Raw genomic sequence first — 27047 nt, forward strand, 5'->3', positions numbered from 1 at the left:
GAAGAAAAAAAAAAAATTACTCACAAGACAACAAAATACACATCGAGCACAAATGCAAACAGTTTTTGACACTCAAAAACCAAACATACTGCTATTACACCATTTGGATAAAAAAAACGTCATGCAGAGAAATCAAACACATTTACATTGTACAAAAAAAAGTCTCTTACCAAACTACACAAACAGCAGAACCACCAGTAACGAAACCGCAAACTGGAAAGAGCAAAAGCCTTCACCTAGAACAAAAAAGTAAAAAAAAAAAAACATTACAATTGCAATTCACAAAAAAAAACAACAATAAACATTATAACATGCTATGTTACTACCCAAATGGTCAATCGGGTTGTGTGCCAGGTGGGGCAGAAAACAGCAGGAAAAAAAAAACAGGCTACTCTGACCCGGGGCGGGGGGGCCAAATACATATTATAAAAAATTGCCCCCTGGAAGCGACCCTTGCCCAAGGGGTCACTTCCATTTTTATTTAAACGAATTCCCTGGTGTCTAGTGGGCTTTTCTGCCCCCCCCCTGGGACCAGGAACGGCTACACAAAAGACCGATCTGCCCCCAGGGGGGGCAGAAAAGTCTTAATAAAAATTTGGGACCCCAGGAAGCGACCCTTGCCGAAGGGGTCGCTTCCTTTACTCAAAAAAAAACATCCCTGGTGTCTAGTGGGCTTTTCTGCCCCCCCCCCCCCCTGGGAGCAGAAACGGCTACAAAAACGACCAATCTGCCCCCAGGGGTGGCAGAAAAGTCTTAATATAATTATGGGGCCCCAGGAAGCAACCTTTGCCCAAGGGGTCGCTTCCTTAATTCAACAAAGACATCCCTGGTGTCTAGTGGGCTTTTCTGCCCCCCCCAGGAGCAGAAACAGCAACAAAAACGACCGATCTGCCCCCAGGGGGGCAGAAAAGTCTTATTATAAAATTATAATTATGGGTCCCCAGGAAGCGACCCTTGCCCAAGGGGTCGCTTCCTGAATTCAACAGAGACATCCCTGGTGTCTAGTGGGCTTTTCTGCCCCTCCCCCCCCCGGAGCAGAAACGGCAACAAAAATTACCGATCTGCAGAAAAGTCTGAACATTGATATGGGGCCGGAGGAAGCGACCCTTGCCCAAGGGGTCGCTTCCTAAACACAAAAAAGACATCCCTGGTGTCTAGTGGGGCATCCCTGCTCCACGATCGCGACGCTGTGCGCGATCGTGAAGCAGGAATGCCCAGCATTGAGACATCAGGGGAGAGGAAATACTCTTTCCTCTCCCCCGATGCCTAAAGGCATCCCAATTTCCCCCCCACCCGCCCCACCGGAGGCAAACACGCACCTTGTTGCTTGGACGCGCTGGAAGAAATGAATTCCAGAGCGTCCAACGCTTCCTGATGACGTCGGCGCGTGCTGTGCGCGCTGACGTCATGGGGAAGCGTGGGGGGGCTCCATCCCCCTCTGTGGGGGCAGGATCGATGCCCCAGGGGGGGAGCGCCAGTGCTTCCCCCAGGGGCTGTGCTCATGACGGAGCGGTTCCGTCATAAGCACAGCCCAACCGATGCTCATGACGGAACCGCTCCATCATGAGCATCGAAGGGGTTAAAGGGTGCGCCCAGTGAAAACAATGACAATGCGCCCTATTACGATGCATGCACTACCCCAGGGCAGCGCATTCATGTGAAAACACGGAGCGGCAGTGTCAACCCGCCTGCACCTTTAAAGAGGAATAGAGATACCCTTGCAGGTGGATGCAGTCAGTGACTGCACCCACCTGCAAGGGGATGTCTGGGGGGATCCCTAGGACCACCTTTTTGTCCCCTCCAGAGGGCTGCTCTAAGGGAGCGCACTCACAGTGCGCCACCTAGAAGATGGACGCACTGAGAGTGAGCCCCCTAGGAGCTTCTTTACCTATGCGTCTGCGTCTGTAATATGGGGCAGGGGCAAAGGAATTCCCTCATTTGCATAGGGCACCCTGTATGCAAATGAGGGAACGCCCCCTAAAGATAGATCTGGCGCTTTAAATGCATCAGCGCTATCGGTATTACTGAAGAGGACGGACAATCGTTTGCGCCCCCGTTTGTAATACCAAAGTGCCCCGGGGGCACGTAAAGTGGTCACAAACGCCTGTTGCGCCTTGGGGCACTTATTGTAATGCGGCCCCAGGACTATTCATGAATCATTCAAGAAACCTGTGTTCAGATTGGCAGTCGTGACTATAACACTTTTTGTGCTGCAGCCATTATGCAATGTGGGGCAGTTTGAAAATAGGTTATAGAATATAGAGATCTAATTGTGGGGGGAAAGTGGGGCACATCCCAGCCCCATGGGATATCGAAGACATCCCAAAGAGTTGGAAAAGACATACTGAGAAAATTGAAGCATTGATGGAGGGTTCTCCGGTCTCAAAATGATGATCAGAGTACAGGGATTGCCGTTTTAAGGGTGTTGTCTTGAACTTTAGTGGCAATGTTTCATGAACAGTTCACACTGTTGCAGATTGTGAGATGTTCACCGGGTCTTTCGGATACGAACATGAAGACAAGCATGTCCAAAGGCCATGTTCAGTGGGTAGTGAGGAGTGGGTGACTGGGTGCCAGGCATGGGAAAATACTATGCCCTGAGCTTAGGGCCAACTAAGCACAACCAAAAGATGTGCGCACGCAGCTTTTGCTTTGCCCAAGACTCAAAGTATATAATTAAACTACAACAAAGCCTGAATAAAAATCGGTAAATGCAAATTATGAGTCTTTACTAGGATGAGAAAGTAATGTTTTTTCAAAAAATCTGAGTAGACATTTGCCCTAAGTCTTCAGTTGAAGGGAGAAAATGGTTGTGATAAAATAACCTAAAATTGAACAATTGTAATGCGCTATGCAAACAAAACTACCATCAGTGCACTGCTAATGATCTCACACAAGCTGTCACGGATGACATATAGTGTTGAGAATCTTCAGCTCTGCAGCCTTCGGGCAGTTTAAGGCTTCCATATATCCCATAGGTCCTGTGTAGTTTTATTCCTGCCTACTCTACTCAAAGCAAACACAAAGAGATGATGGACGGAGCACTGAGACTTTTCAGACACTCACCCCCAGTCATAGCTCTGGGTTGAATCCATCATACGCTACTCAAGGCTTTTTGTTACCTCCACACAAGCCATTGGAAGACACCTATACTAAACCTGATCTCCATTGGTGTTAGAAACTTTCCACAGTCAGTGGTTCAGTAAGTAGGGCTCCTTCGGGATTAACTAGTGCATTTTATATTTTCTGTATAGAAGAGTCTGGGAACTTACATCTTGAAAAACAAGGGCATAGTGAAAGGTTGTTCCACATGTTCTCGTTGGTTTGCATTAAATCTGTACATTTGTGGCACAGTAATGGTCTGTGTTGGACTTGGCTCTTTTTGCAGGGTCATCCCTGAACTTTTTGCCTTCCTCCTGTATTTTTTCTGACCTGTTGTTGGCTGTTTTATGACTCTGGGCACTTTACCACTGCTGATCAGTGCCAAAGTGCATATGCTCTCCCTATGGTAAATGAATGTATTGCTTAGTGATTCCATGATTGACTGATTTGGTTTACTTGTCAGACCCTAGTATAGTGCACTGAGTGTGCCCAGGGCTTGTAAATCCAAATGCTACTGGTGGGCTTGCAGCACTGGTTGTGCCACCCACAGAAGCAGCCTGTAAAAGTGTGTCTGAGGTCTGCCATTGCAGAGCCTGCGTGCAGCCTGGTACTGTAATGCACCCACTTGCCAGTCCCTAAACCTTCCCCATATCAGACACCCCTATGGTAGGCCCAAGGGCAGGGTGCATTGTAAGTATAAGGTAGGACATGCCCTGATGTGTGTGGCATGCCCTAATAGTGAATTACAGCCATTTTCGTTTTTCACTATTGCAAGGCTACCTGTTCTCCATAGGCCAGAATGGGCTGTTAGATTATTACATGTTTATAATCTTAACTGACTCGGAGAACATGGTAGAAATTCGAGTTTAGTATGCCTGAACTCAGAATGTTAAAATACATCTTTTAGTGAAGGTGGTTTTAACATTCTGTGTTTGAAAATACCACTTTTAGAAAGTAGGTATTTTCTTGCCTAACCTTTCAAGCCTGCCTCTGCTAGGTTGTGTATTCCTTTGTCTGGTTTCTGTGAGTGACAGGGCTGGGGGATTCCAATATACAGGATGAGTCAGCCCAGTGGTGAATAGAGAGATCTGCATCTAGATGGGAGGGAGGGGTTACACCTGAACCTTGAATAGGGCTGTGCCTGCCTTCCACAATGCTGACTCCACCTCCTGGGGAGCGGCTGATGTCTCTGCCATGCACAGTGAATGAAGAGAAGGAATCCTGTCAACAAAGTGCTCCAGGGCTGTACTTGCCTTCCACAATGTTGGCTCCACCTCCTGTGGGGCGTCTAATGTTTCTGCCCTACACTGTGAAAGGAAAGGAGACGTCTGGTAAACAGAGTGCTCAGGAACTGGTTTGGACTGGGCAAAGGCCCCTCTGCCCTCAGAGGACAAAGGATTTGGGGGTATAAATATTGGGACCCTGATCCCAAGAAATTAGATCACTTTTGGAACAAGAAGAAACCTTTACTGAGGAGCGGAACCTGAAGAAACTGAGGAGAGACTATCCCTAAGCTGAAGTGCTGCTTGGGGGATTGGCCTGCAGTGGTTTGCCTGACTGCCAAAGGAAGGAGAAGAGACTTTGTGTGCTTATTTCAACTTGTAAGGATCTCCAAGGGCTTGGAACAGAGCTTGCCTCCTGCTGAAGTCTCAAGGACAACAGACTTCAACCCCCAGCTCCCCAGAGTTCTTTGGAAGTGCCTGCTGCTGTTTTGGGCCTTCAGAGGGACTGCATGTCACAAGGAGCTGGAAGTGCGACTCAACGAAGCCAAAGCATGTCGCCGCGCTGCTGCTGCCGTCGCACTTCTGAACAAGGGTGGCGCCGCTGGAGTTGTCGCACTGCACCGCATCGAGAGACGCGTCTCGCAATGAAGAGGAAGTGTGTCGCCATCGCTGCTGCCTGCCGTCGCACTTCTGAACAAGGGTGTCGCCGCTGGAGTTGTCGCACTGCACCGCATCGAGAGAAGAGTCTCGCAACGAGGAAGAAGCGTGTCACCATCGCTCTTGCTGCTGTCACACTTCTGAACAAGGGTGTCGCCGCTGGAACTGTCGCATTGCACCGCATCAGAGAAAGCGCCTCGCATCCCAGAGAAGCGCGCCACCGTTGGAGCTGCTGCCGTCGCATTTCTGAACAAGGATGTCGCCGCTGTAGTTGTCGCATCATGTGTAAGCTTCACGCATCGTGGGAGAAGAGTGTTGCAGTTGGAGCTGTTGCCGTCGCACTTCTGAACAAGGGTGTCGCCGCTGCAGTCCACGCATCGAACCGAGAAATTCTCGCATCCCCGGAGAAGCGTGCCGCATCTGGAAGATCTTCACGTCTTTATTTCTTTGCACCAGAACTTTGCCGCATTTCCATCGCTGCGACATTGCTTGTCGTGGAAGCGCAACGCATCGTAAGGTACATTGACGCAAAGTGTCGCATCTTAAGAACTGAACTGAACTAAGCTAAAAACTACCATCTTAAAGTAATAGTATTGTGTATTTGTGTTGTTTATGGTCTTGTGGTAAATCTATATAAAGTATACTTATTTTTGATATAAAACTTGTGTGGTGTCCATTTGTAGTGTTGTCACTGGATTACTGTATGTGGTCACAAATGCTTAACACACTGCCTCTGAGATAAGGCTGTCTGCTCGTGCCATGCTAGCAAGGAGGTGAGCAGGGGTTATTTTGGGAGTGTACCTCCATTCCCTGACTAGAGGCAAGGGTCCCTATTTGTCACAAGTACGAACCTGTGCCAACTAGAGACCCCCAAATCTAACAGTCTGTATACATTTACTGTACATTATTGTGTCTCTTGTGATACCACCTATGCTGTGTATGTCTTATGATTTACCTGAGAGGTAATGTCTGTTGTAGCACAGTGAAGAAAGTGAGTTAATGCTTGATGGATCATGGAGTGGTCCTGATGAGACTGTAATGAGTAACACCCTGCCGAGATTCACCATAAGTAGAAATATCAGAATAGAAGAAGAGCCCTACATTTCTTTGTCACTTTGTCCCTCGGATGTCACAACAGTATGGAGAAGAAGCTTGGAGATCAGCAATGCAAATATGTGATCTGATCATGGGCCAGGGAACTTGAACACAATGCTCCCTTCATTAAGGTACAGGGGAAGAAGTATTAATGGCATTAGTAATTAAGCTATTAATTTGAAATGCCTAATGTGAGAAGTTGTCCTGGCATATGCTGTCCACTAGTTATAGATGGCACCTTGCACCAGTTCAAACAACCCTTATTGATGATAGGTTTAAAGATAACCTTTATTGCAAGCTATTCTAGTGGTAGCTATGGAGAGCAGCCTTCAGGCTATGTCTTGAAGGAGTGTAAAGCAGCTTGGTTTACCAGATTATAACCTCTTGAATCACTAAATGAAAGGAGAACCACACAAGGTATATATCAAATATATGTATTTATTTCTAAACACTCACTACTAATCACTTTATGAGATTAGAGTACAAGATACACAATAATACAGTTCTAAAATGACAGTAAATAGCACAATATACAATGGGCCCTAGGGGCGGACCAAACCATATATTAAGAAAGTGGTATATGAACCACAACTTGACTAGACACAGTGCCTAGAGCACGTAGAATCACTGGGACCCCAAGGAACCAACCAAGGTAGTGACACAGGAGACCCACAGGGGACGTGTGCAGTGTGAGAACACAGCCGTGAGCCCCGTACTATTCTATGGGAAAGTCGCGGTTGGAATTTTAGAAGTTAAGGACACTTAGGAGAGGACTGTAGCAAACCCCTTTAGACTTAGGGGGTTCTAGGGCCAGCACCTATGGGAGCACCAGAGTACTCGAGTTACCTCACCCAGGGAAGCCGGGTGCATAGGTGTCAAATGGTGTCGGGAATCGTCGTTGATTTCACTGGCGACGTGCTGCAAAGTGCTGCTGCCAGTTAGGGGAACAGTGTCCGTGTGATCCAAGCCTGGATCAAAGATCAGAAGAACCTGAAAGCAGAAGGGACAGAGTCTGGGTCATTTGCCAGTGACCAGGGGCACGATAGACTTATGCCCACCGATGTCGGGTGTTTCAGGTGCGAAGATGTGAAGCTTGACTCTGGAGCCACGAGTACCAGGAGGCATCGACGACAACCAGGAGCTGCATTCTAGCTGTCCCACAAAGGATGTCGAGTGCTGCGGTGTCGGTGCTCGGATTGACCACAGCAAGCCTTGGCAACAGCAACCCACGCAGGACGAGAAAAGATGCTTCAGTGTGGACCAACAAGGTCCTGGCGACTCCCCAAGCAATGGAGGGTCAGGGCACATCTGGAGCAACCAGGTAAGCCCAATTAAAGTTGCCTTCACAGGGGCCCACCAGTCGACGGACTAGAAATCGTGAAGGGACCTCAAGAGAAGACACAAAGGGCCAGCTTACGGAACACTCATGGAGTGTAGGTGGGCAATCTTCAATGCAAATGCTGCTCGGCATCAGGGCTACAAGTAACCCAAAGCTCAGCTGTAGGAGTTGTTGAAAAGCTGATGCTTCTGCAAATGGCTGCGGTGTCCAGGGGTTCTAGTTGCACGGTCTTCCACGAGGGATACATGCCTCAGAATTGATGAGTGCACAGATCGACCTCAGAGACTACGGAAACCCACCTCCTGTATTGCAAAATTCTTTGGAGTCCGGCAGGAGCTTCGGAGATTCAAACCGGACAGATGCGTCCTTGGTGCTTGCCTTGCAGGGGAGTAACTCCTTTACTCCAAAGAAGATTCTTCAGTCATCTAGTTCAATGTAGCTCGTCGAAGTTCCAGGATTCAGTATCAGAGTTTCGTCCAGGAGTAATCTAAAGTCCTCTTGCCGGGGGTTCCTATCTTATACCCAAGGAAGGGGTGGGACAAACTCTAGGGACCCACCTATGGGAGGGTCAGGAAAGAGGGGTGGCTACACCCATTTCCTTTGTCCAGTTTCACGCAAGAGCACCCACCCAGCCCCAATACACTAAAGCCTGTCTGGGAGGTGGTGACACCTCCCTGTGACAGGAAACCTATTGTCCAGGCCTCCCCTGCCGGAGTTTCGTCCAGCAGCAGGAGGGCAGACTCGTGTCTGTGGCTGGAAGCATCCATTTTTTGATGCCAGGGCTCTGTTAGCTGGTACTGGGTATACCGGTGCTGTCGTGTCTCTCCCCCTTTAGAAGGGTGGGATCATACTCCCACGCCAGTTACTGGTGTGGGGGTATGATTCCAAGGTGTTTGACACCAAACACAACATGTTTACGTGCAGCCATCCCAAAGTTAGCATTTACCATTTGATTATAATGCACTTAAGAGTATATGGTTTGGCTGCATCACAAACGACCCCGGAATAAAGGTTCCGAAGGCTGCAGAGGGGCTCTGCTCATGCATGGGCACCCTCTCACATAAAACCCAGCACCCTGCCTTCAGGATTAGTAAGGCCTGCCATAGGGGTGACTGATAGGTTTATATGTGCAGTGATATGGAAAGATATAGTTTACCTATATCTCAGTAAGCGGTGCACGCACCACCTTACCGAGGCTGCAGCATCATTCCTGTGGTGTCATTTTGGAAGGCTTCTCAGGGGTGGCATGATACATACTGCAGCCCCTAGTAGGCCTCTGGGGTATCTATGCCCTGGGTACATAGTATACCATATACTAGGGACTTATAAGGGTACCCCAGAATCCAATCTGGAGTGTACCTAAAGTACTGGTAATCAATTTAGAGAGGAAGTAGCTAGGCTGGGGTCCTGGTTAGCAGGGCCCCAGCCAGACTAAGGTAAAAAAACAGTGAAACATCAGCAAAAAGTGGGGGTAACTATAAGAAGGAGATCCTACTCTCCTGCACCCAACACAATTAATGTATTAATAAACTATTGTAACTTCAGCTTCTCCTACAGTGGTTATTACTGTAACTCTCCTAAACGAGAGGATGACTGTGCATATAGTAATTGTAAGAAGACATACTTTAAATATATATTTGTATCTATTTGTCTGATTATTATTAAGGGTGATTGGCAAAATTGTTGATTTGTTGTCATGTAAGGCAAAATGAAAGTGTGTTCTTAAAATATAATGCAAATCTGAGTGAAATTAAATATTTGTTGACGCATAATGCCTTGTGCAAAGAATCTAATTTATATTCTGGCATCATGCAAGGGCACGGTTACTAGGCAGGATCCCTGGAAACGTCAATCCCAGGGGTTAAACCACTTTAAGACGTGGGAGAGACAAACACAAGTATTGACATTCTGCGACCTTTTTTCTGCGCTTAAAGGCGGCATCCAAAAGGAGTAATGATATTATTGTTGCACTCCACAAAACAGCCTTATCATTTTATGAAATATTCAAACATGATTATTATGAGAGATTTCTTTTTTATGTGCGCTGGAAACAATTGTAGATTAAGAAGGTCTGGTAATTTGTCATTTATTCTACTCACATTCTTGTAGGTGTGTGAACTTGTTCTAATCTTGAAGTGTTCGGTCTGCCACACAGCCAGACCCGTTATGATTTTCCGCTATCTTTCCTTTTCCGTAGTATTAAAAGTGTTTTTGGAGCTCAGTAAATTGCTACGAAAGAAAACCTGTCACCATTATGTCATCTCGAACAGTATGCAGCTACGCCTACTCTGAAACAATATACCAGCTTCAGAAATTGAATTTCAACATGTGTTCTGTGTATGTGCAAAACCACCCTGTGCCTAATCTAAATTAAAATGAACCCTCCGGTGATAAGTCGCATCGAAAGAAATGAAATCGCTCCCTTGCACATAGATGTTTTCTTTCTGACTTCCTTGACTTATTTCCTCAGTTAAACAGTAAAAAAAATCTGAGGTTTGAAGCTCATACCAATGGCACTTCTTTAGAACTCAATCTGAGCCTTTCACGTGTGACATCATTCAAATAATTTTGTGCTGCGCTAATTGTCTGATGCCATGCAAAAATACAGCCTAGCTTGATGCCCAAAGGTAGGTTTCTCCTCATGAAAACCTTCTGCAGCCCCAATCACCTCCTCAGAGAGTTAGCACAGCCTGAGTCATGCCCTTTTCTTCCACACCCACTGCTGAACAGCAGTAGCGGCTGCTATGGGGCAGTAGAGGTGTGGGGGGGGTTTAAAAAAATAAATAATGGGTAAAAAAGAACATTTAACTTACCGTCCAGGCGGCCTCTTCTCCTCCATCCTTCAAGCCCCCATGCAGGAAGCACCCATGCTCCCAGATTACCCTAGCCAATCATGACGCTGCTGTCACCAGCATGACAGCAGCATCGTGATTGGTCTGAGCGCTGTGGTTCGGAGCTAAGACAGGGGCTGGGAGGCTGTGCATGTTCTCCACCCTGGCTGTACAATACAGCCAGTGGAGAACATGCTAAGTGTGCATGACTGTTTGGCCTGCGAGAGACGGCCCGCCAAACCATCATGCGCTCTTAGAAAGTGCCCACCACTCCTCCCCTGCTCTGTGGGCATCCCCGCCCGCACCTACAGAGCCATTAGCAAAAAATATAATGATAATGATAATAACATGGTGTTGTCATTTTATTTTTCCTCCACCTTAGGGCCGATTCCAAGGTCGTTAGGAAGGGCTCCAGATGGGATTCGGTATTGTCGTATCGGATTCGGAACCCTTGCTTGCTACCGAACCGTACCGTTTTCCCAACGACCGATTACAATGCCCGGAAACCATTCAAGCAGACCGAATTGGTTCTGTAAGGCATCCGGACAGCCCCAGTCTTTCAGATCCGATTAGTACAGCTCTATAGACAAGGTTTCCAGACTAGCGATTACGATGACTGATTTAGACAGCTGTTCCGATTCGGTTTGCCCGAGACGAAACAGCTGCCGGAATCTGTCTTTGGCGTCCCGTTGCAGGGTTCCCTTCACCAAGAGGCGCCCGAATGTGGCCCATGGGGGTACCCAAGGGACTCCACTGCCCAACCATGCACAATGTGGTAGCCACCATGGGGTGCCAGCCACAGGGTGCAAGGTTTTCCCCAACCAATGCTTGTTACAATGGGAGCCTGTGTTCGCTTTCAGGACACAGGCTCCCATTGAAGTCAATGCGAATCCAACCGAACAATGCTGGGAGGCATCGTAATCAGTCATCTGGACTCACAGGACCTGATTTGTTTGGAAACTAGTCCGGAACCGGTTAGTTTGGGACAGTTTCCTAAGGAAATCAGAATCGGCCCCTTAGTGTTGGTGCCACCGCTGCTGAATATGTTGCTGAGCATACTTTGAGAGACATCTTGGAGGCTAAGAGAAAACACCAGCATAACAATTTGTAATTTGGAGGATTTATTGCTGCTGCAGCCAACTCGAATCATCCTGCAATACTTTTTAAAGTGCTAAGCAGCTCTGAAGGAGAGCTCATATATAGTGTTTTTTGAAAGCATCCTTTTACCACTCAAGACAAGTTTACCAAATATGACACATGGCATTATTGTGGCCTTGGTGGCTGCCAATTTGGGGAGATCATAATCTGACAGGCTAATAAAATTGGTAGATAGGTCTTCTTCACTAAGCTACACGTCAACATTTTAGAAGACACCTAGTGCTTTTGAAATGGATAGTACACCAAATGCATTGCTTATTGAAAGTGATGTGTATAGTGCATGCCAGTGGCTCTCTTCTAATTACCCCAAAGCTAGTTGCAATCCAAGATCAGAGCTTACTGTTTGCCAAAAATGTTGGTCTAGGATTATGTAATTCGGCACTTTTTGTATTATGAGGCTGGTTTGCAAATGATTCTCCAACACAATCGGTTAAAATCTTTATTATGAAACTAACTTAATTTGTGACCCAAATTGAGTTCCTCGTAGTCAGTCGTGGATCGTCTCTGCTTCGTATCAAACCTAAAATCAGAAAGAAGAGATAAAGCTTCAGAGTCTTCAGGAATCACACTGTTAGGTGTGAAATTCATGTTCAGTGTAGATCTGGGTTTTGCGCCTGCCTGTCCCATGCCACCTCCCTTCTTGAGGGAATTTGAAAGCGTTTTGGGATCTGTATACAACCTGACTGGTATAGGGGATATCAGTTTGCCAGGAACTGGGAAGATTCCAAGGGGTAATGATTTTATTCTGATGCAGAACTGTTATTGTTCAAGCCATCTTGCAAAGCTGGTGAACTACCATCACTTCCTTCCATCGCTGACTCCTTTCAGTTTGATATCAGTGTTGGGAGTTCTACTTTCGTGCATTTCTGAAGTTGTTACATTAAGAGAGGGGTAAATGCCCTGAATCTAATCTTTTTAAAGAATGAATAAATCACTATAATAATGGCTTACTCTGATGACAAAAGTACACATTCTATGGCCTTAATAAAAACCAGGCTGCCCTCTGGGCAGGACAGCATGTTGTCTTTGTAAAACCTCTCCCCTTCACCTTAATACCTTATTCTGCAAACTATCGGTCTCAATTGTTCCACATTTAGCCACAACTAGAGCTGTAGGAACATCCTTTGAAAGACTTTGTGAAAGATCTTGTACTTCAATGACTCCATTGACAGGGCTATAGTTTATAGTCCCTCACCCAACACAAATGAAGGAGTTGAAGGGACAGTAGTATCACTGCTTAATACCCCTAGAAGTTGTAGGGGATCAGAGTAAATTGCTGAGAATTGTAGCCAAACACTGATTGTTTTCCTACTTCATTTCCCAAGCAATCCCCTCCCACCGCCACCTCCACTGTGCACCTTCTGAATTGCCAGAATGTATGACGTTACAACGCATACCTTTACAATGCATTCCTTTACAACGCAGTTTTTACATCGCAACTTCCTTTACAACGATTTTTTTTACATCGCATGCCATTGCATTTTCAGAAACTACCTTTACAATGCATACCATTACATCGCATTTAAGGTAAGTGTTGGATAGTATAGGGGTAATAATTACTATTCTAATTCCAGTGAGTGCAACAGTAGGGTAAGTGTTGGATAGTGTAGGGGTATAAATTACTATTCTAACTCCAGTGAGTGCAACAATTGGATAAGTGTTGGATAGTGTAAGGGTACTATGCGTTGTAATGGTATGCATTGTAATGACTTGCGATGCAATGCCTGCGTTGTAGTGACATGCATTGTAATGACATGCGTTGTAGTGACATGCAATGTAATGGCTGCGTTGTAATGACATGCGATGTAAAGGATGTTGCGATGTAATGACTGCTATGTAAAGGTAGTGCAATGTAATGACTGCGTTGTAAAGGTGGTTTCCAGAATTGCCAGCATCCCAGGACTTTTCTTCATCCTCCATTTCCATGCATGAATGGAAATTAATTCCCCAACGCTTTCTCTGTCTTCCTTAATCCTATACAATGTTGGTGAGCAGTAAAACTCCCACTCAAGAAGTCCAAAAAACAGCCACTACAAAGTAACATCCATAGGGGCAAAACATCACTAGATTAGCTCCTAGCATATTCGTGAATGCCACATGTTTTGAAAAGGAAGATTAGCTTTGAGACAAACTCCATGACTCACATCTCCAGCTGCATATCTGACATCTATAAATCAATGCATATGTTACACACTGTAATTTTGAGTCCTTGCGCGCCCATTAATGTCTCTCTCAGTGTTTAGCCAGGGTGAACTAGAACACCCTACGACAGCTGCTGTAACCTTGTGCACTCCATGAAATAGAAAGTTTACTATTATTGTCTCTGGATTTGTGCTTCATTGGCATGCTTGGGCAACTCTATGGTCCTCCAGCTTCTCTTTGTGAATCCTATATTGAATGCACTCACTTGCAAAGATGTTTATAATCCGTGCCATCATACATACTTCTTTGCTTGAACTTCCGCTGAGATCTCTCAATTATGTGTTTACAAGCATCTTTCGGTGCTAAAATAAATCCAATTTATTCAGCATTGATTTATTTATAATTTCTTAGGTGACCTTTTTTATTTTAGAATACCTTTCCTTCTGTCCACTTCTATTTACTCTGGCCATGAAAGCCTACTAGCAAGTTTTGTATTAAATTGTACTTCTAGTATTACATAATTCTTTGAGCCATTCCCCTGCTAATGTGGTCGTTTGCAAGCAGTGGTAGTTTGCTGTAGGGCCTGGAATGAGACCAGATCCTTTGCCATACCCACTGTGCAGCTGCAGAGCCCGGCCCATATAGTTGTTTGTGTTTATGTAGCTTGTTCTTTCTGATATGTGAACACCGTGGAAGGTTTACACACCCGTAGGCCAGTCCTAGGGCTACAGACTCTCAAACAGGTCCTCGGGTATGTGAACCTGGCCGAGGGTATGCAGATATCCTCAGAAAAACATCAATGTTTTTATTTTTAAAGAACAGGGGGTCATTTGGCCCCAACTCCCCAGTAGTCAACTGGTCCTCCCATATTTCCTTACTTCTATGTATTTTCCTAGGGCCTTCCCACAGGCTGGGTCCTCTATCTAGCCTCTACTGCTCATGGGCAAAGGCTGGGCACAACGGTGGTTTGTTGCCCATGGCAGGTCAGGTGCAGGGCCTTGGTACAGCCAGGTCCTACACCAAACTGCCACTGTGCAAAGCCTTTGGCCCGCAGGGGCAATTGTGTGTCATGGCAGGTTGGGTGCAAGCACTGACCATAGTCTACACTTTCCAAAGCCATGCACAGTAGTTTTGTGTCGTCCGCGGTGATTTAGGAGCACGGCCTGGCTGTGCACAGCCGAATGCCATGCACAACTGGGGTAGGTCACCTAAAGAGGGCCAAGTGCAGTGCCTGATATAGCCAAGATCTGCTCACAATTCATGCGGCACACAGCATGTGATTGCTTTCACAGAAGATGGGTGTAGTATATATTTAAAAACAGGTAAATGAAAAATATAATTAAGTTAAATTATAGGTTCTCTTCAATGCATCTTCAGGTACGATTACTGAGAACACATTAAATGTACTTAGAACAACACACTTAAGTGCTATTTTGTTCATGTCATAAAACCTAAAAATAAAAATCTGAAATTGTCTTCTTATGTTCAATTACACAATCATGTATGTTTATCTTTAATAATTATTTATTTTTGCATAATAGTATCGATAAGGCTTTAAATACAGAAATCAACATCTTTGCAGACCTTTGAGGTAAGGTGAAAGTAGGTGGTCATAGCTAACTATCTTTCTCCTATTCTCTATGACCATGATGAAAAGGCCAGTTTCCTTCTTACAGGGCTCATTGTTAAGCTTACGAAAATATCTTTTACGCATTAGTGGACCCAGCAGAGCAATCAATAGGGATTTGACAGATTATAACAAGTCAACCATGCAATTCAGACTTCAGTAGGATGGAGGCCTTAAATTCACACAACCAGGCTTTCTTCAAGGCTGCCAGTGACAACGTGGGTGGCTAGGCATTGATTGGAGAGTGACTGGGGGGTGGCAGACATCCACATGTGGTGAAAAAAATACATACTCATGTTCCTGTTCTGATAGGTGGCCTTACAAGACCCCATGACACGGTCCCTGCTTGCTAAAAAGCCCAATATCATGAAGGATCCTAGGACACCCTGGCATTGCTCAGTATTACCTTCACTGGAATGCCAAAGAAACCTAACAAAATAGGAATATCAAGGACTGCATGTTTGCCAAAGGTTGCTTGCTTGTGCATCCCAGGGAAAGAAATCCTATGGGATACCATAGGCCCTCGTGCTGCAGTGGTGACAGGAATCCTCTCCTTTCACCAGTAACAGGAAAATTCCTTGGTGCTCACTGAATTTTAGAAATGCGAGAATACCCAAAAGCTGGCATGCCTCTCTGCCTCCCTACTTTCCTTTATTCCCTATCAAGTGCCGCCACAAATTTCTAACTTGATGAATTTTTGACAAGCCACTTGTAAGGGTATGTGTAGCGGCGGAAGTGAGGATCCTATTATCTGTTTGTGCCTCCGCCCATACCTTGCAATTGGCATTGTGGTGGCGGAAGACAGACATTTGGCAGTGGGAACCTACCACCTCCATCTGTCAAAAGTGAAAGAGAGGCCAGTGTGTGGAGAAATGCATTTCTCTCCCTGACTAAAGTTGAGGACTGCACTCCAGAGCTGTACAAAGTGAAGGGCAGTTAACAATAAAAAGGCTGCCCTAACTGGATGCATTTGCACATGCACACTCACATATGCAGAGGAGCTGCCCAAAAAGCATTGAATAGACATGCACTCTGCGCCCCAAGCCGTCCTGGGCCGCCACTTGTATTTCCAACTCCCACTGAAGTCCAGGGTCAGTCACACTCATCTGGTTTCCCTCCGAGCTACTGTGGTGGCCCATGGAGGCAAAGCTGGCAGACACACTTTCCAGAGACAACAGGAGAGTAAGAGGACAGCAGACTAGAAAATTCATTCGATAAATATGTATAAACTGTGGTCTAATGTCTCGTTCTTCAGAGATGTACAAGTGAGTCAAACCATCATGGCTGCCCATCGAACTTGGAAAAATGTGGCACCGTTTTAAAAAAACAAAAGTCAAGTATAAGAGTGTGAATAAAGAGCCACATGTTACTGATTTTCATCTTTTAGTCTAGACCACAATTCCTTTCAGTTCTTGCGTCATTCAACCACACTCTAGACAAAGGTGCGTTTGTTGTGGGGTGATTTTTTTCGGGGAGAAAATAATTGTAGTTTACGTGGCAGTGAATTTTCCAGTTTTGAATTCTACCTTCTACACACAACGTGTGACATGAAAACTAGCATTTGAAGTTCGTTTATGGAAACTGATTTGATGGATTGAATGGCATACAAACATGGGTGAGTAGAGGCGGAGAGCAGAGAAGGTGTAGATTATCCGAGCCAAGCCATACTTAGATACTTGACGTTTTGGGTTGAATTACAATATCCATACAATGCTTAGATTGTGCCTGGACAAATTCATTTCTGTAAAATTTCAAATCTGAGAACAACCGCTTTATTAAAACAAACTCAGAAGGATAAACTATTACATCATAATATGTTTTTGCATCTTTCATCTCTACAGGATCACGGACAGTTCTTTCCAGAAAACAGGTGCTTGTCACTGTGCTACTTGAAGGAAGATTTGCACATGTTTTAAGTTTATTTGGATAAACTAAAAATAGATAGATGGTGTACATGACTTCGTTTTAAGGAAACAAAGCTCCCTTCGTTGGATTCAATTGCTCGAAGCATGTGCTCTCCTTTACAACAGCACATAGAAGAAAATACAGGTCACAAAGACTGGTGAACTGTCCAGCCTCTGTTTTTTTATTGTAAGTCGAATATGCAAATCACAACCTACTAAGTAACCAAAGGCAGGGCTAATGTGATAGACCTGAATATAAAACGGTCTCCCTAATCTTTAGCCGTACCAGTGTACAGTATCTTTAAATAATTCAAAATACGCTGCAGCTAGCCTGCATGGAGCTATGAGGATAGTCTTTAGCGGGTGTTTCCACATTTAAAGATGGCGTGTATTGGCTGTATACCCCCGCGCTCTTGCCTGTGGCTGTCGCAGGGTGACAAACGCAGGAATCGCCAGTACTCCCCTGCCCGCTCTTACATGCTACCGCCACGTGGCGGCAAACCAAGGGACCCCCACGGGCGGCCAAAGGTCTAGCTACCCCATTGATCGTCTTCCTCTCTGAGCTCTCCTGCAGAGACTAGCAGTGCTAGGGTCACCTTCGTCATGCATTGCTGAAAGCTTTAAATTGGTACCTACGGCCTGTTAACTCCCCAATTCTGTTGCCTCCCTGGCCACAAAATTGATCAAACCCTTGCTCATTTGCCAACCAACCTGCTTACCGTATGGCACCTTCCCTATACCCCAAATTAAAATAAAGACTGTGTGACCTATCACTCTACTCACCGCTGTCACGGCATGTAGCCCACACCCCAACTCTAAACATATACCTGTGTCCTTCCCCGCTCCTGCACCTACCCTCAGAGCTCTTCTACAAGGGAATGGTACCTGATGTGCTGCCACCTTCTCCCACCTCGTATCACGGTTGAGCACAGAGTAAGGTGTAAAGGACCATGCTGTTATCACTGTCAGACTGAGTCCATCAGTCAGGCAGAGGCGTTGGTGTGTGCACAAACACAATTCCTTGTTCCATCCTGTCACAGACACACTGAGGATGAAAAGACAGCAGTAGTGATGCTGGCGGACCTCTACTTCTCTCCAGGTCTTTGGGGTATATAGACTTGCAAAATGGGGGAAGCTCTATGAACAGCAGCCTGATTTCCACTACTACTCAGATCCTAGAGAGCCAGGAAGAGTGACCTCTTATCTTTCATCAGAAGGAAAATTGTTATTTATTGTTATACATAGAAACCTGTAATAACAGTATAAAGTGTTATTATTACACTCTAATTGTAACATCACCACTCAACTGTTCTAAGTTCTTGCAGTTGAGTGGTAGCATCAACATGCTTGCTGCCAGAGCCAACAATTTAAAAGGGAGGCCACTGGGCAGAGTACTACTGCTGTTTAAAAAAGGAGAAGGGAATACATGGATTTCCAATTCTATCTTCTTCTGTGCAATTTGCCTAGAAAATGTATTTTTATTAGCTGAAAGGAGGTATTTATGTGAATATATTTAGTCATTTCGCTGCTAAATGTAATTACAGGAAAACAAGAATATTTCTGCATCAAATTTTCTGCCTTCAGTTGCTTTTGAAAGTGGCTTATGTTAAACTGTTCAAATATATTTTGCACCCATTTACAAGTTGTATTTTGGAAAGTCTACTTTCACAATACAGACTCCTCATTTCTTTGCTATGTCTGTGACCATTCTGTCTGTTTCATGAGAAGAAGCCTGAGACTGAATCTTCCAAAGAGACTTAGAGGAAGGATGATTGTGTCACTATGTATTATAAGGAATAAAATACCCCTACCATACTGCATCAGGACTGTGCAAGTCCCAGCATAGTCATGTGACCTTGTAAAGGATTTAGTATTTTCAACCTCTTGCCTCTATTTGATCACATAATTGCTCGATGACTTGCAATATCCATGTAAGTATATATGGGTACTTTATCCCTCACATGTAGAATTGTCCTAGGTTACTTTTTGCACTGTTGAGATGTCCAAGAGAGCTCAACAACCCTAGCTTTGGGTTCTGCTTTCTATTTACACGCAGAAAAGAGAGCTCCATGCTGATTAGGTTGTGTGTACACAAGCAGTGCAGAAATGTTTTCCCTGATCTGCAGTGCATGAAAGTAAATGTGGGCTGTTAGGTTTCTAAGAATTATAGAAAGTCCATTTGAATCTAAACACATTTACCATCAGCCATCCCAAGATGCATATCTCTTATTTCAGATTGACCTTTTGCCCAGTAAAAAAGATTTCTGTTTAAGAAATAAATTCTAATTCTATTCCCGGTGTCCTGAAGAATGCTGGGGGAACAGATGACTTCCCCAGGGCAAAACATGCTACTTTTATCCAACTGAAGACGCCCTGGAGAGTATAGATGCATATCACTAATATGGCACAGATCTGATTTTAACTATTGGTACTCTGATGACATTGCTATCACATGCCTGTGCGTCCTGCTTGACTCTATGGACTTGTGCTTCAAATACTAGTTGTTCTCTCATTAATTGTATCCACTCATATATATGGTTTTCACATATTCTCTTAATCCTGCGCAAAAGTCTTGATTAACTCACCCCGCTATGAACAACATTTTACCTTTCCCTAGTCATCTTTTGAACAACCTAGTATAACTAGATAATGCGCCACCCTGGCGTTTGTCTGGCGGGCAGGGATAACCGGAAGCAACCATTTCAGCTTGATGTCTTTATTGCCACTGAGGCTGCTGCTCAAAAAATATGGAGCAGTGATCAGCACGCTAAAGGCTGCTACAGAGAGATATTCACGCGGCTTTAAAGTATCCCCCATTGTGCAGTGGTTGGGTACACAAAATGTGCTGTTTGCATTTTTTTTATTTAAAGGTGTTCTTTTTCTGCGCCATCTCATTGGTAACACACAAACCCATTTCCTATAAGAAAAAAAAGTAAACATCACATTACCTTCTCGCCCGTCTTCCCGTCCCCTTCCTTAACAGTGAGCAGCTTGTCTGCTCCACAGAAACCCTATACCTAGCAGAGCTGTAACACTTCCCCCAGTATGGCGCCACCTAGTTGGTGCGCATAAAGGGGGAAGTGCGTCATGACAACATCCTTAGAATACCAAAGAAACCCAGAGAAGAAACCAAATACAAAACAATCACCTGAAAAAAAACAGGGAGGGGGGAAGTGCTCAGGAATGGGACGGGAAGACCAGGACTCAGAGTAATGAATATTACCGGTGAGTAACTGGACATTTTATTTGCTACGTCAATTTATTTTAAAAAAATCTCTTGGGGTGAGATGAGGCTCACATTGATTTAATTAAGTCTATAAGAGATAAGCAGGGATTCAACAGGAGACTTTAGTTAAGTGATGTGTGTTTTATGTATGTGTGCTAGTGTGCTCCGACGGCAGAGGTGTGTTTGGGTGTACTTGGGCATTTTCCATTCCACCCTCACTAACTTGTAGGGGTGTAGTCAAATCCCGCAGGATAATGCTGTACGGTGAAACTTGTGTGGAGGCTCTAAGAAGGAAAGAGTAGAAAGAAGCCAGGCAAGTCATTCACATTGAGCTGCAGTTTCTTTTTAAGTTCGAGTTCCCACATTTGCCATCTGGAAAAGGATAGGAGTCGTGAGTTAAAATGATCTTGTTTTGAATACATTACCTCAATTTCCGCGCTGTGGCTGTGCCTGCATTTCATACTCTGTTTCCAGATCTCGCGCACAGTCCCATTTGATTTCTCGTGGACACAGATGGTGTTTATCCCTCTCGCCTTTTAATATCATCAAAGATTTCTTTCATTCTGTCGAGGCGGGAACTGAGAAACAGCTGACTCCTTGGTGACTTACTTCTAATCCTGTTACAACTGTCTGCTTGTTTTGCAGGGGACTCTTCGCTGGCAACTTCACTGTAACGCATTATCTGGAAGATGGCTCCGCCGTCACCACAGAGAATGATGACATGGTAAGTTTTACAGATGCCCTAACCTTCTCTGAGACCTCTTTAAGGCGCTTCTTTCTGATTGCGGCACGAGGCATAGGTCAAGTGTCTAGGTGGAGCACTGGATACACTCTCACTTGCAAGACTATTGTTTACAATAAAGGGCTTGGAGCCCGCCCACTGCTTAACATTTGTTCACTTCACTGTCACTCTTCTTCGCCTACCTCCTAGTTGGCCAGCGCAGGCCAAGTGTCACTTTCTTTTCTTTCTGTGCGCTTTTTTCTAGACTTCAAGCCATGTTGCGTCTAAAAAAGCATTGCCAAAGCCAATAAATTTCGTCTAGGCAAGACCTATTGGGTTTGCCAATGCTTGTTTTACTTTCGGAAATTCCGTTCTTTGTGTTAGGAAACAAAATTAGAGGCCGGACTCAAATGGGGTTTTGTGATTGCATGTAACAAATATCCGCAGTGAATCATGCTCTAATTGAGCCGTCCTTAAGAAAAAAAAGCCCATAATGAAGGAAGCCACATCAGAAACGCGGCCGGTCTCCATTTTGTAAAAGTCTGCCGAACATTCAGGATGCTCTAAAATGTTGTCTATAAATCAAAAACTACTTTCAGGCAATGACATTTTGTCCTCTGACAATCAATGTAAGCTGCCTGATTAAAACAATTTGGGGACTGATTTTAATTACCTTGTTTATCGCTCATCCGCAGAGTATATTCAGACAGGAAGAAGTATTTGTTAGTTGATTGCATTAGAAGCTGTTGTTTCTGAGCATGATTAGCAGGGCTGGACTGAGAACCAAAAACCAGCCCTTATGCTGCATGTAGCCAGCAAGCAAGCAATTGTGAAAGGGGGGGGGGGGTGTCCCCCCCGCCCCCCCAAAAACTACTTTTTCTTAAAGTGCAAATATGGTGTGTTTTACAACTCACTTTCGATTAAGAAATCTTGTCCAATCATTGAATTGATGGATGATAGGAAACATGCCTGCATGGCCCAAATAATGAATAGGTGGATGGGTGAAGAGTGGGTGGATTAATTAATTCAAGAATGGATGACAATGAATAAAGACTTTGAGCTATGTTGATCAAATGATCTGAATGCACTGACCAAGTATGGATGCTCTGTTATTCATTTTATCTTCTACATTGAAACATCGTCCATCCCAAACACTACCAGCCCCAGTCCTTGTGAAATGTGCATAGCCTGGATGTATTTAACACAGTACCCTGATTTTAGTGCTTCAGAGAATTCAATACAAAGCATTAATCTTTGGTCTCAAACAAAAGGAAGAAAGAGATAAACGTGTAGAGGCCAAATTACAATACATGAAACCAAGAAATGTCGCATCAATCCCGGCTTCCGCTTGACCACATTGTGTGATCCTAGCCAATGACTTTTTTTTCACAGTGCCTCCTTTACCTTCATCATCTGAGAGCACCTTGAAATCCATTAGTTCAGGGTGTGCGCTGCACAAAAACAAAAGACTATAATGTTACTCAATCCATAGTAACACCCTAAGCCACGTATAGGGGCAGAAGAGTAAGACAATTGACTTACCTCTTGTTTCATGAATAGCATCTTCGTCATAGTAGTGGCAGAGAACAAATGTTTCTAAGTTGATGGTTAGAATCACTTTCAACATTTGTCTTTCAACCCAATGGTATAATTGAACATAATAAATGGAAATGAGTTGCAATGGTCATATAAAGACATACTACATATAGAATAATTAAAAAATAAACTTTTTGAATTGAAGAGTCTTTATCATGTATGCACTCAGCTCTCCCCCCCCCTGAAGGCCAATGTTGCTCGTGGCTACCCTGCAGGAGACAGGGACCACCCAAATGCAAAAATGAATGGTTTTCAGGCAATCATGGTCCGACTGGCACGCGTTAAAACCATTCGTTTGGCATTATTTGTAAAGTGGCGGAGCACTGCAGGCGAGAAACTTGGAAGGCCTGGCTACTAGGAACAAAACCAGCTCCTACCCTGCCAGCCCACCAGGAAAACTCCTGATGCCTAGTCCGGTGCCAAAAGTAAGGCCTTTGCGCTGGTAAAACAGTGCTTGTTTTTCCGGTCTTTGTACCTGCATTCCCAACACATCTTGTGGGGATAAGACACGTGTAGAATTTACTTATACTCCAGTCTGACCAATGGTATCCTCACACATTTTTGTTCAGTAAGCATTGGTAATGATGATTTCAATAAAAGACTAGTTGCCACTCTTTTAAAAGAAAACATTACAAAAAAAGGCATAGTGAACAGTACTGTAGGCAGTCATCCTAATCCTGATGACTGTATTTTTTTTATTTTTTTTATGTAGCACGAACAAGATTCAGTGGATGGCAGACCTCTTTACATAGTAGCAATTTCAATCTAGTTAAATTTGGTAGTAAGGATACACATCAACAGAAAGTCATATCTACCAAGTAAGGCATCAGGGTTAGAAAAGGAATGAGAGTAGCTAACCAGGAAATGATTGGAAGTTGAAGGCGGTAGGTCTTGAGGTCTGTTTTTTAAACTGGTGCAGGATGGAATAGTTATAATAAATGTAGAATGAGGTTCCACATTCTTGGCCCCTACCCCAAAAAGGACTGAAACAGATTGATTCCAAGTTATTACTCTCTTAAATGTTGTATTTCCAAGATATGATTGTAACAGCTTCTAACATGATATTCATCTCATGAGACTTATATTTATTTGGGGAACTATTTAGGAGTTCCTGGCAAAACTGCGTTGTGTTTTGCAGACAAGTTTGAAAGTGGTGCTTGCTTTGATGCGTAGCCACATTAGAGAAGGAAGATTTGTTGGTGCGAGTGGCAAGTCTGGCAGCTGCACGGAGTGGCTTTAAGGAAAGCCAGATGTATGTCTCAACAGCACAAGCAATTGAATGACTAGTGTAAATGTGTTCCCATTTCCATTAAGAGAGGCTTCAATTCCTGCAGGACTCTGTTGCAGGTGAAATCCTTTTGCTAAGCTTTGTATGTGTTTTTGCAGGTTGAGGTTTCAATCAAGGGAGAAGCCTAGTGATAGTGCAGAAGATATCACCGAAGGGATACAGTTTAGTATCAATAGAGACTTTAAACACATTTGTAATGGAATTAGACTGTTTGCAGGGGAGATTAGGAGCATTTATGTTTTTTGTGGGTTACATTTCAGGTGGTGATCGAGCATCCATGTTTGTGTGACTTCTAAGTTGAAAGTCACCTGCACTGTGAATATATTCCCTAAAAGCTGGGTTCTGCTGGCCTGCTTGTGCGTTAAGAAATAAATTCAATACAATACAATTTGATCAATTTGAGCAAGGGCGCAGTTATTTCTCTAAATTCATCCCATTAGAAGAAGGCCAGGAATGTATGCTCCAACAAAAAGCACACCATCACAAAACCAAAGTTCTGGAGACTTAAACACGAGGGCAGACCCCCCCGAGTGAGTGTATGGCGCATACCTCTTGCCCGCCCTTAAAAACTGTTTGCGCATGCCTTTGACTGAGGTAAACATTGTTGGATGCTACTGCTGTAGTATGCATGAGAGAGGGCGACCATCCGGTCCCAGCCGGGCTAACTGCCCAGGCAAGACAATGAACCAATTCAACAGCTGTCTTGCCATAATAACCATCCTCCTCACAATTTCTGGCAGTAAAGCATACAGAATGTACTGCACTATCCCAGGATGCTACTTTTCGGGGGCCAACATCATGTGCACACAAACTCTTTAATTGAGGAAAGCAAGGTAAAAGTCATATCTAGAAACGTTCAGACTTTAGCTGCTTTCAATCCACAGTGTAGAGTGTACCTCCCAACTTTTCCCCCAACTAATTCATTATCGAAGTCAGTGGTGGCGGCCGCCTATCAAAAGAGGTGAGGCAGCCGAAGGAGGGCTTAGGGGCTGAGGGAGTTTAAAAAATACTTACGTGCCACTCTGCTCCCGCTGACGCCGCCTCGCTGATCCCCTCACTGGTCCAGAAGGGGTTGGGCCCTCAGGGAACAGGCTCCCCACCCAATCCAGATGCTGCTCATAAGCATAAGAGCAGAGCCAGGATTAGTCTGAGCGGCCTTGTTTGCCGCTAAAACAGTGCATTGGAACCTGTGGCTTTTCTCCAACCCAGCTGTGCAACACAGCTGGGTTGGAGAAACATAAGTGCGCATGTCAGTTTGGCCAGCCTAGGACTGCGGGTCAAATAGACATGCACACTTATAAGTGCTCACCACTCCCACTCTATGTCATGGCCCGGCCTTGCCCTGCTCCACCCAATGCTCATTGCGATGTCAGACAGTGATAAATAAAATGATAAGAACGTTGTGTTATTATCACTTTATTTATCATCTCCTGGCTTCAGGCAGTGGGGCAATGCTCCTCTGCCATTATGGAGGAGCCGCCCCAGTAGTACACTGATGTCTCTGCTCAGCAGCCCATCCAAGAATATATCTAATTCTTTCGCGTAGGCTTCTTTGCTGCTTGGCAAAGTGATCTAAAGACGGAGAACATCGGATCTGGTGCATTATTTACCACACAGATAGCAGTATCCTGGCAGAACAAGTATCCCCATGTCCAGTAAGTTTAATTATTATTGAAGGTACAAGTGCGATGGAATTAAGTTAAACTCTAAAGAAGTTGTGTACTCCACAAAATGACACCTAGACACACTCAGAACAAACCTTTGCACCCGTGCTCACCTGCCAAATGTTGGCCCTCCTGACACAGAATGCGGGGCACGTTGCAACAATCCAAATCATTTTTGTTCTAGCTTTTAAAAATAGGCCATCAAACCAGTGTGCTGTGCAACGTTTACAAGACACATCCCATCCGGTAATCATTTTATGGATTCCGCCTATCTGAACCCATCAGCATCAAGGCATAGCTTTTTTTTACTTCACATGCAAATGCACCTTGCATTCGAAATCTACTCGAATATGCATAAAATAAAAATACATGGAGAAATAGAGGGCGCCTGTCTCCCACAGACAGTATGAATAATGCACTGCTCTCCTGTTCCCTGAGACCATTGTACACGCTCTTTCCCTTTCCAAATGATTCACCATGGAAACCCCTCTTTGTTGCAATGCACGAGTTGTTCCTCTAGTACTGTGATGTTTCAGCGCCATTTACAAGCAATTTACATTGCCATCTAGCAGAGAATGGCCTAAGTCGATTTAGTCATTTTCTGTAAATGAAATATGAAGTTGAAGTATTGTGGTCATCACACCTGACAGCTGCCTTTTTCTCAACGTGGAGGCGCGAGACCTCTTTGATTTGGCGTGGAGTGCAGGGTGAACACTTGGACTGCTTCCGTTTCATTATTGTGTTCCTTGTATGTGCACAGCGTGGTTGTTTCTTGTGACGTTACTCTGCAAAAACAGATGGCGCAGGCAGATTATCAAATAGACAAACGCACAACACCCACGCCATCTTTTTACTGTACGCACTCTGGCAGAAGTATCCAAGCTCATTTCAAATATAAAGAATTCAAACTGTAACTACTCCTACAGAGTGTGCAAGCTAATACCAGATGGAGCCCAAGTGTCTGCGCCCCCCCCCCCCCCTGCAAGGCTGCCGGTGCTGTAAATACTGCCTCGAAGGCGGTAAAGCTCTCTTTCAAGATATTCTTCTGACATCTTCTCAAACGTCACGGCCTTACACCTACCTTTTCTGTGATCATTCTCACCCACGAAAGAAGTCAATGAAGAGTTCAACCTTTTTGATGACTCTGTTGAAACCTCTCCATAGCTAGCTGCGTCTCCATGTCCAAGTATTGCTGCTTGGCAATTTGAAGAAGGAACAGGCCTTTGAAAGAAATTGGGTAAGTGGTTGTGGGGGATGAGACCCTACTCAAGCACTAACCACAACTCTTGTCAGAGTGAGGCACAAGCAAACCCAACATTAACCTTTGCTCAACCCTCTGGTAGCTAAGCACAGAGCAGTCAGGCTTAACTTAGAGGCAATGTGTAAAGTATGTATGCAGTGCTTAGAACAGTAATAAAGTGAAAACACAACACACAAAAATCCCACAACAATTTAGAAAAATTGTCATTTTTAA

At 44.6% G+C, this 27047-nt stretch overlaps 1 protein-coding gene across 1 annotated transcript in view; it reads left to right on the plus strand.

Annotated features, from left to right (window-relative positions):
- The window catches only part of ADAM12 (ADAM metallopeptidase domain 12), a 2563649-nt gene that overhangs the window by 1128266 nt on the left and 1408336 nt on the right, over nt 1–27047 (plus strand). The window contains exon 4 of the mRNA XM_085606237.1: nt 20950–21028. Coding sequence (XP_085462363.1) covers nt 20950–21028 — 79 coding nt within the window. The remainder of the gene's footprint in view (nt 1–20949; nt 21029–27047) is intronic.

This window comes from Triturus cristatus, chromosome 1_2 (genome assembly GCF_964204655.1).
Source record: "Triturus cristatus chromosome 1_2, aTriCri1.1, whole genome shotgun sequence".
Lineage (NCBI taxonomy): Eukaryota > Metazoa > Chordata > Amphibia > Caudata > Salamandridae > Triturus > Triturus cristatus.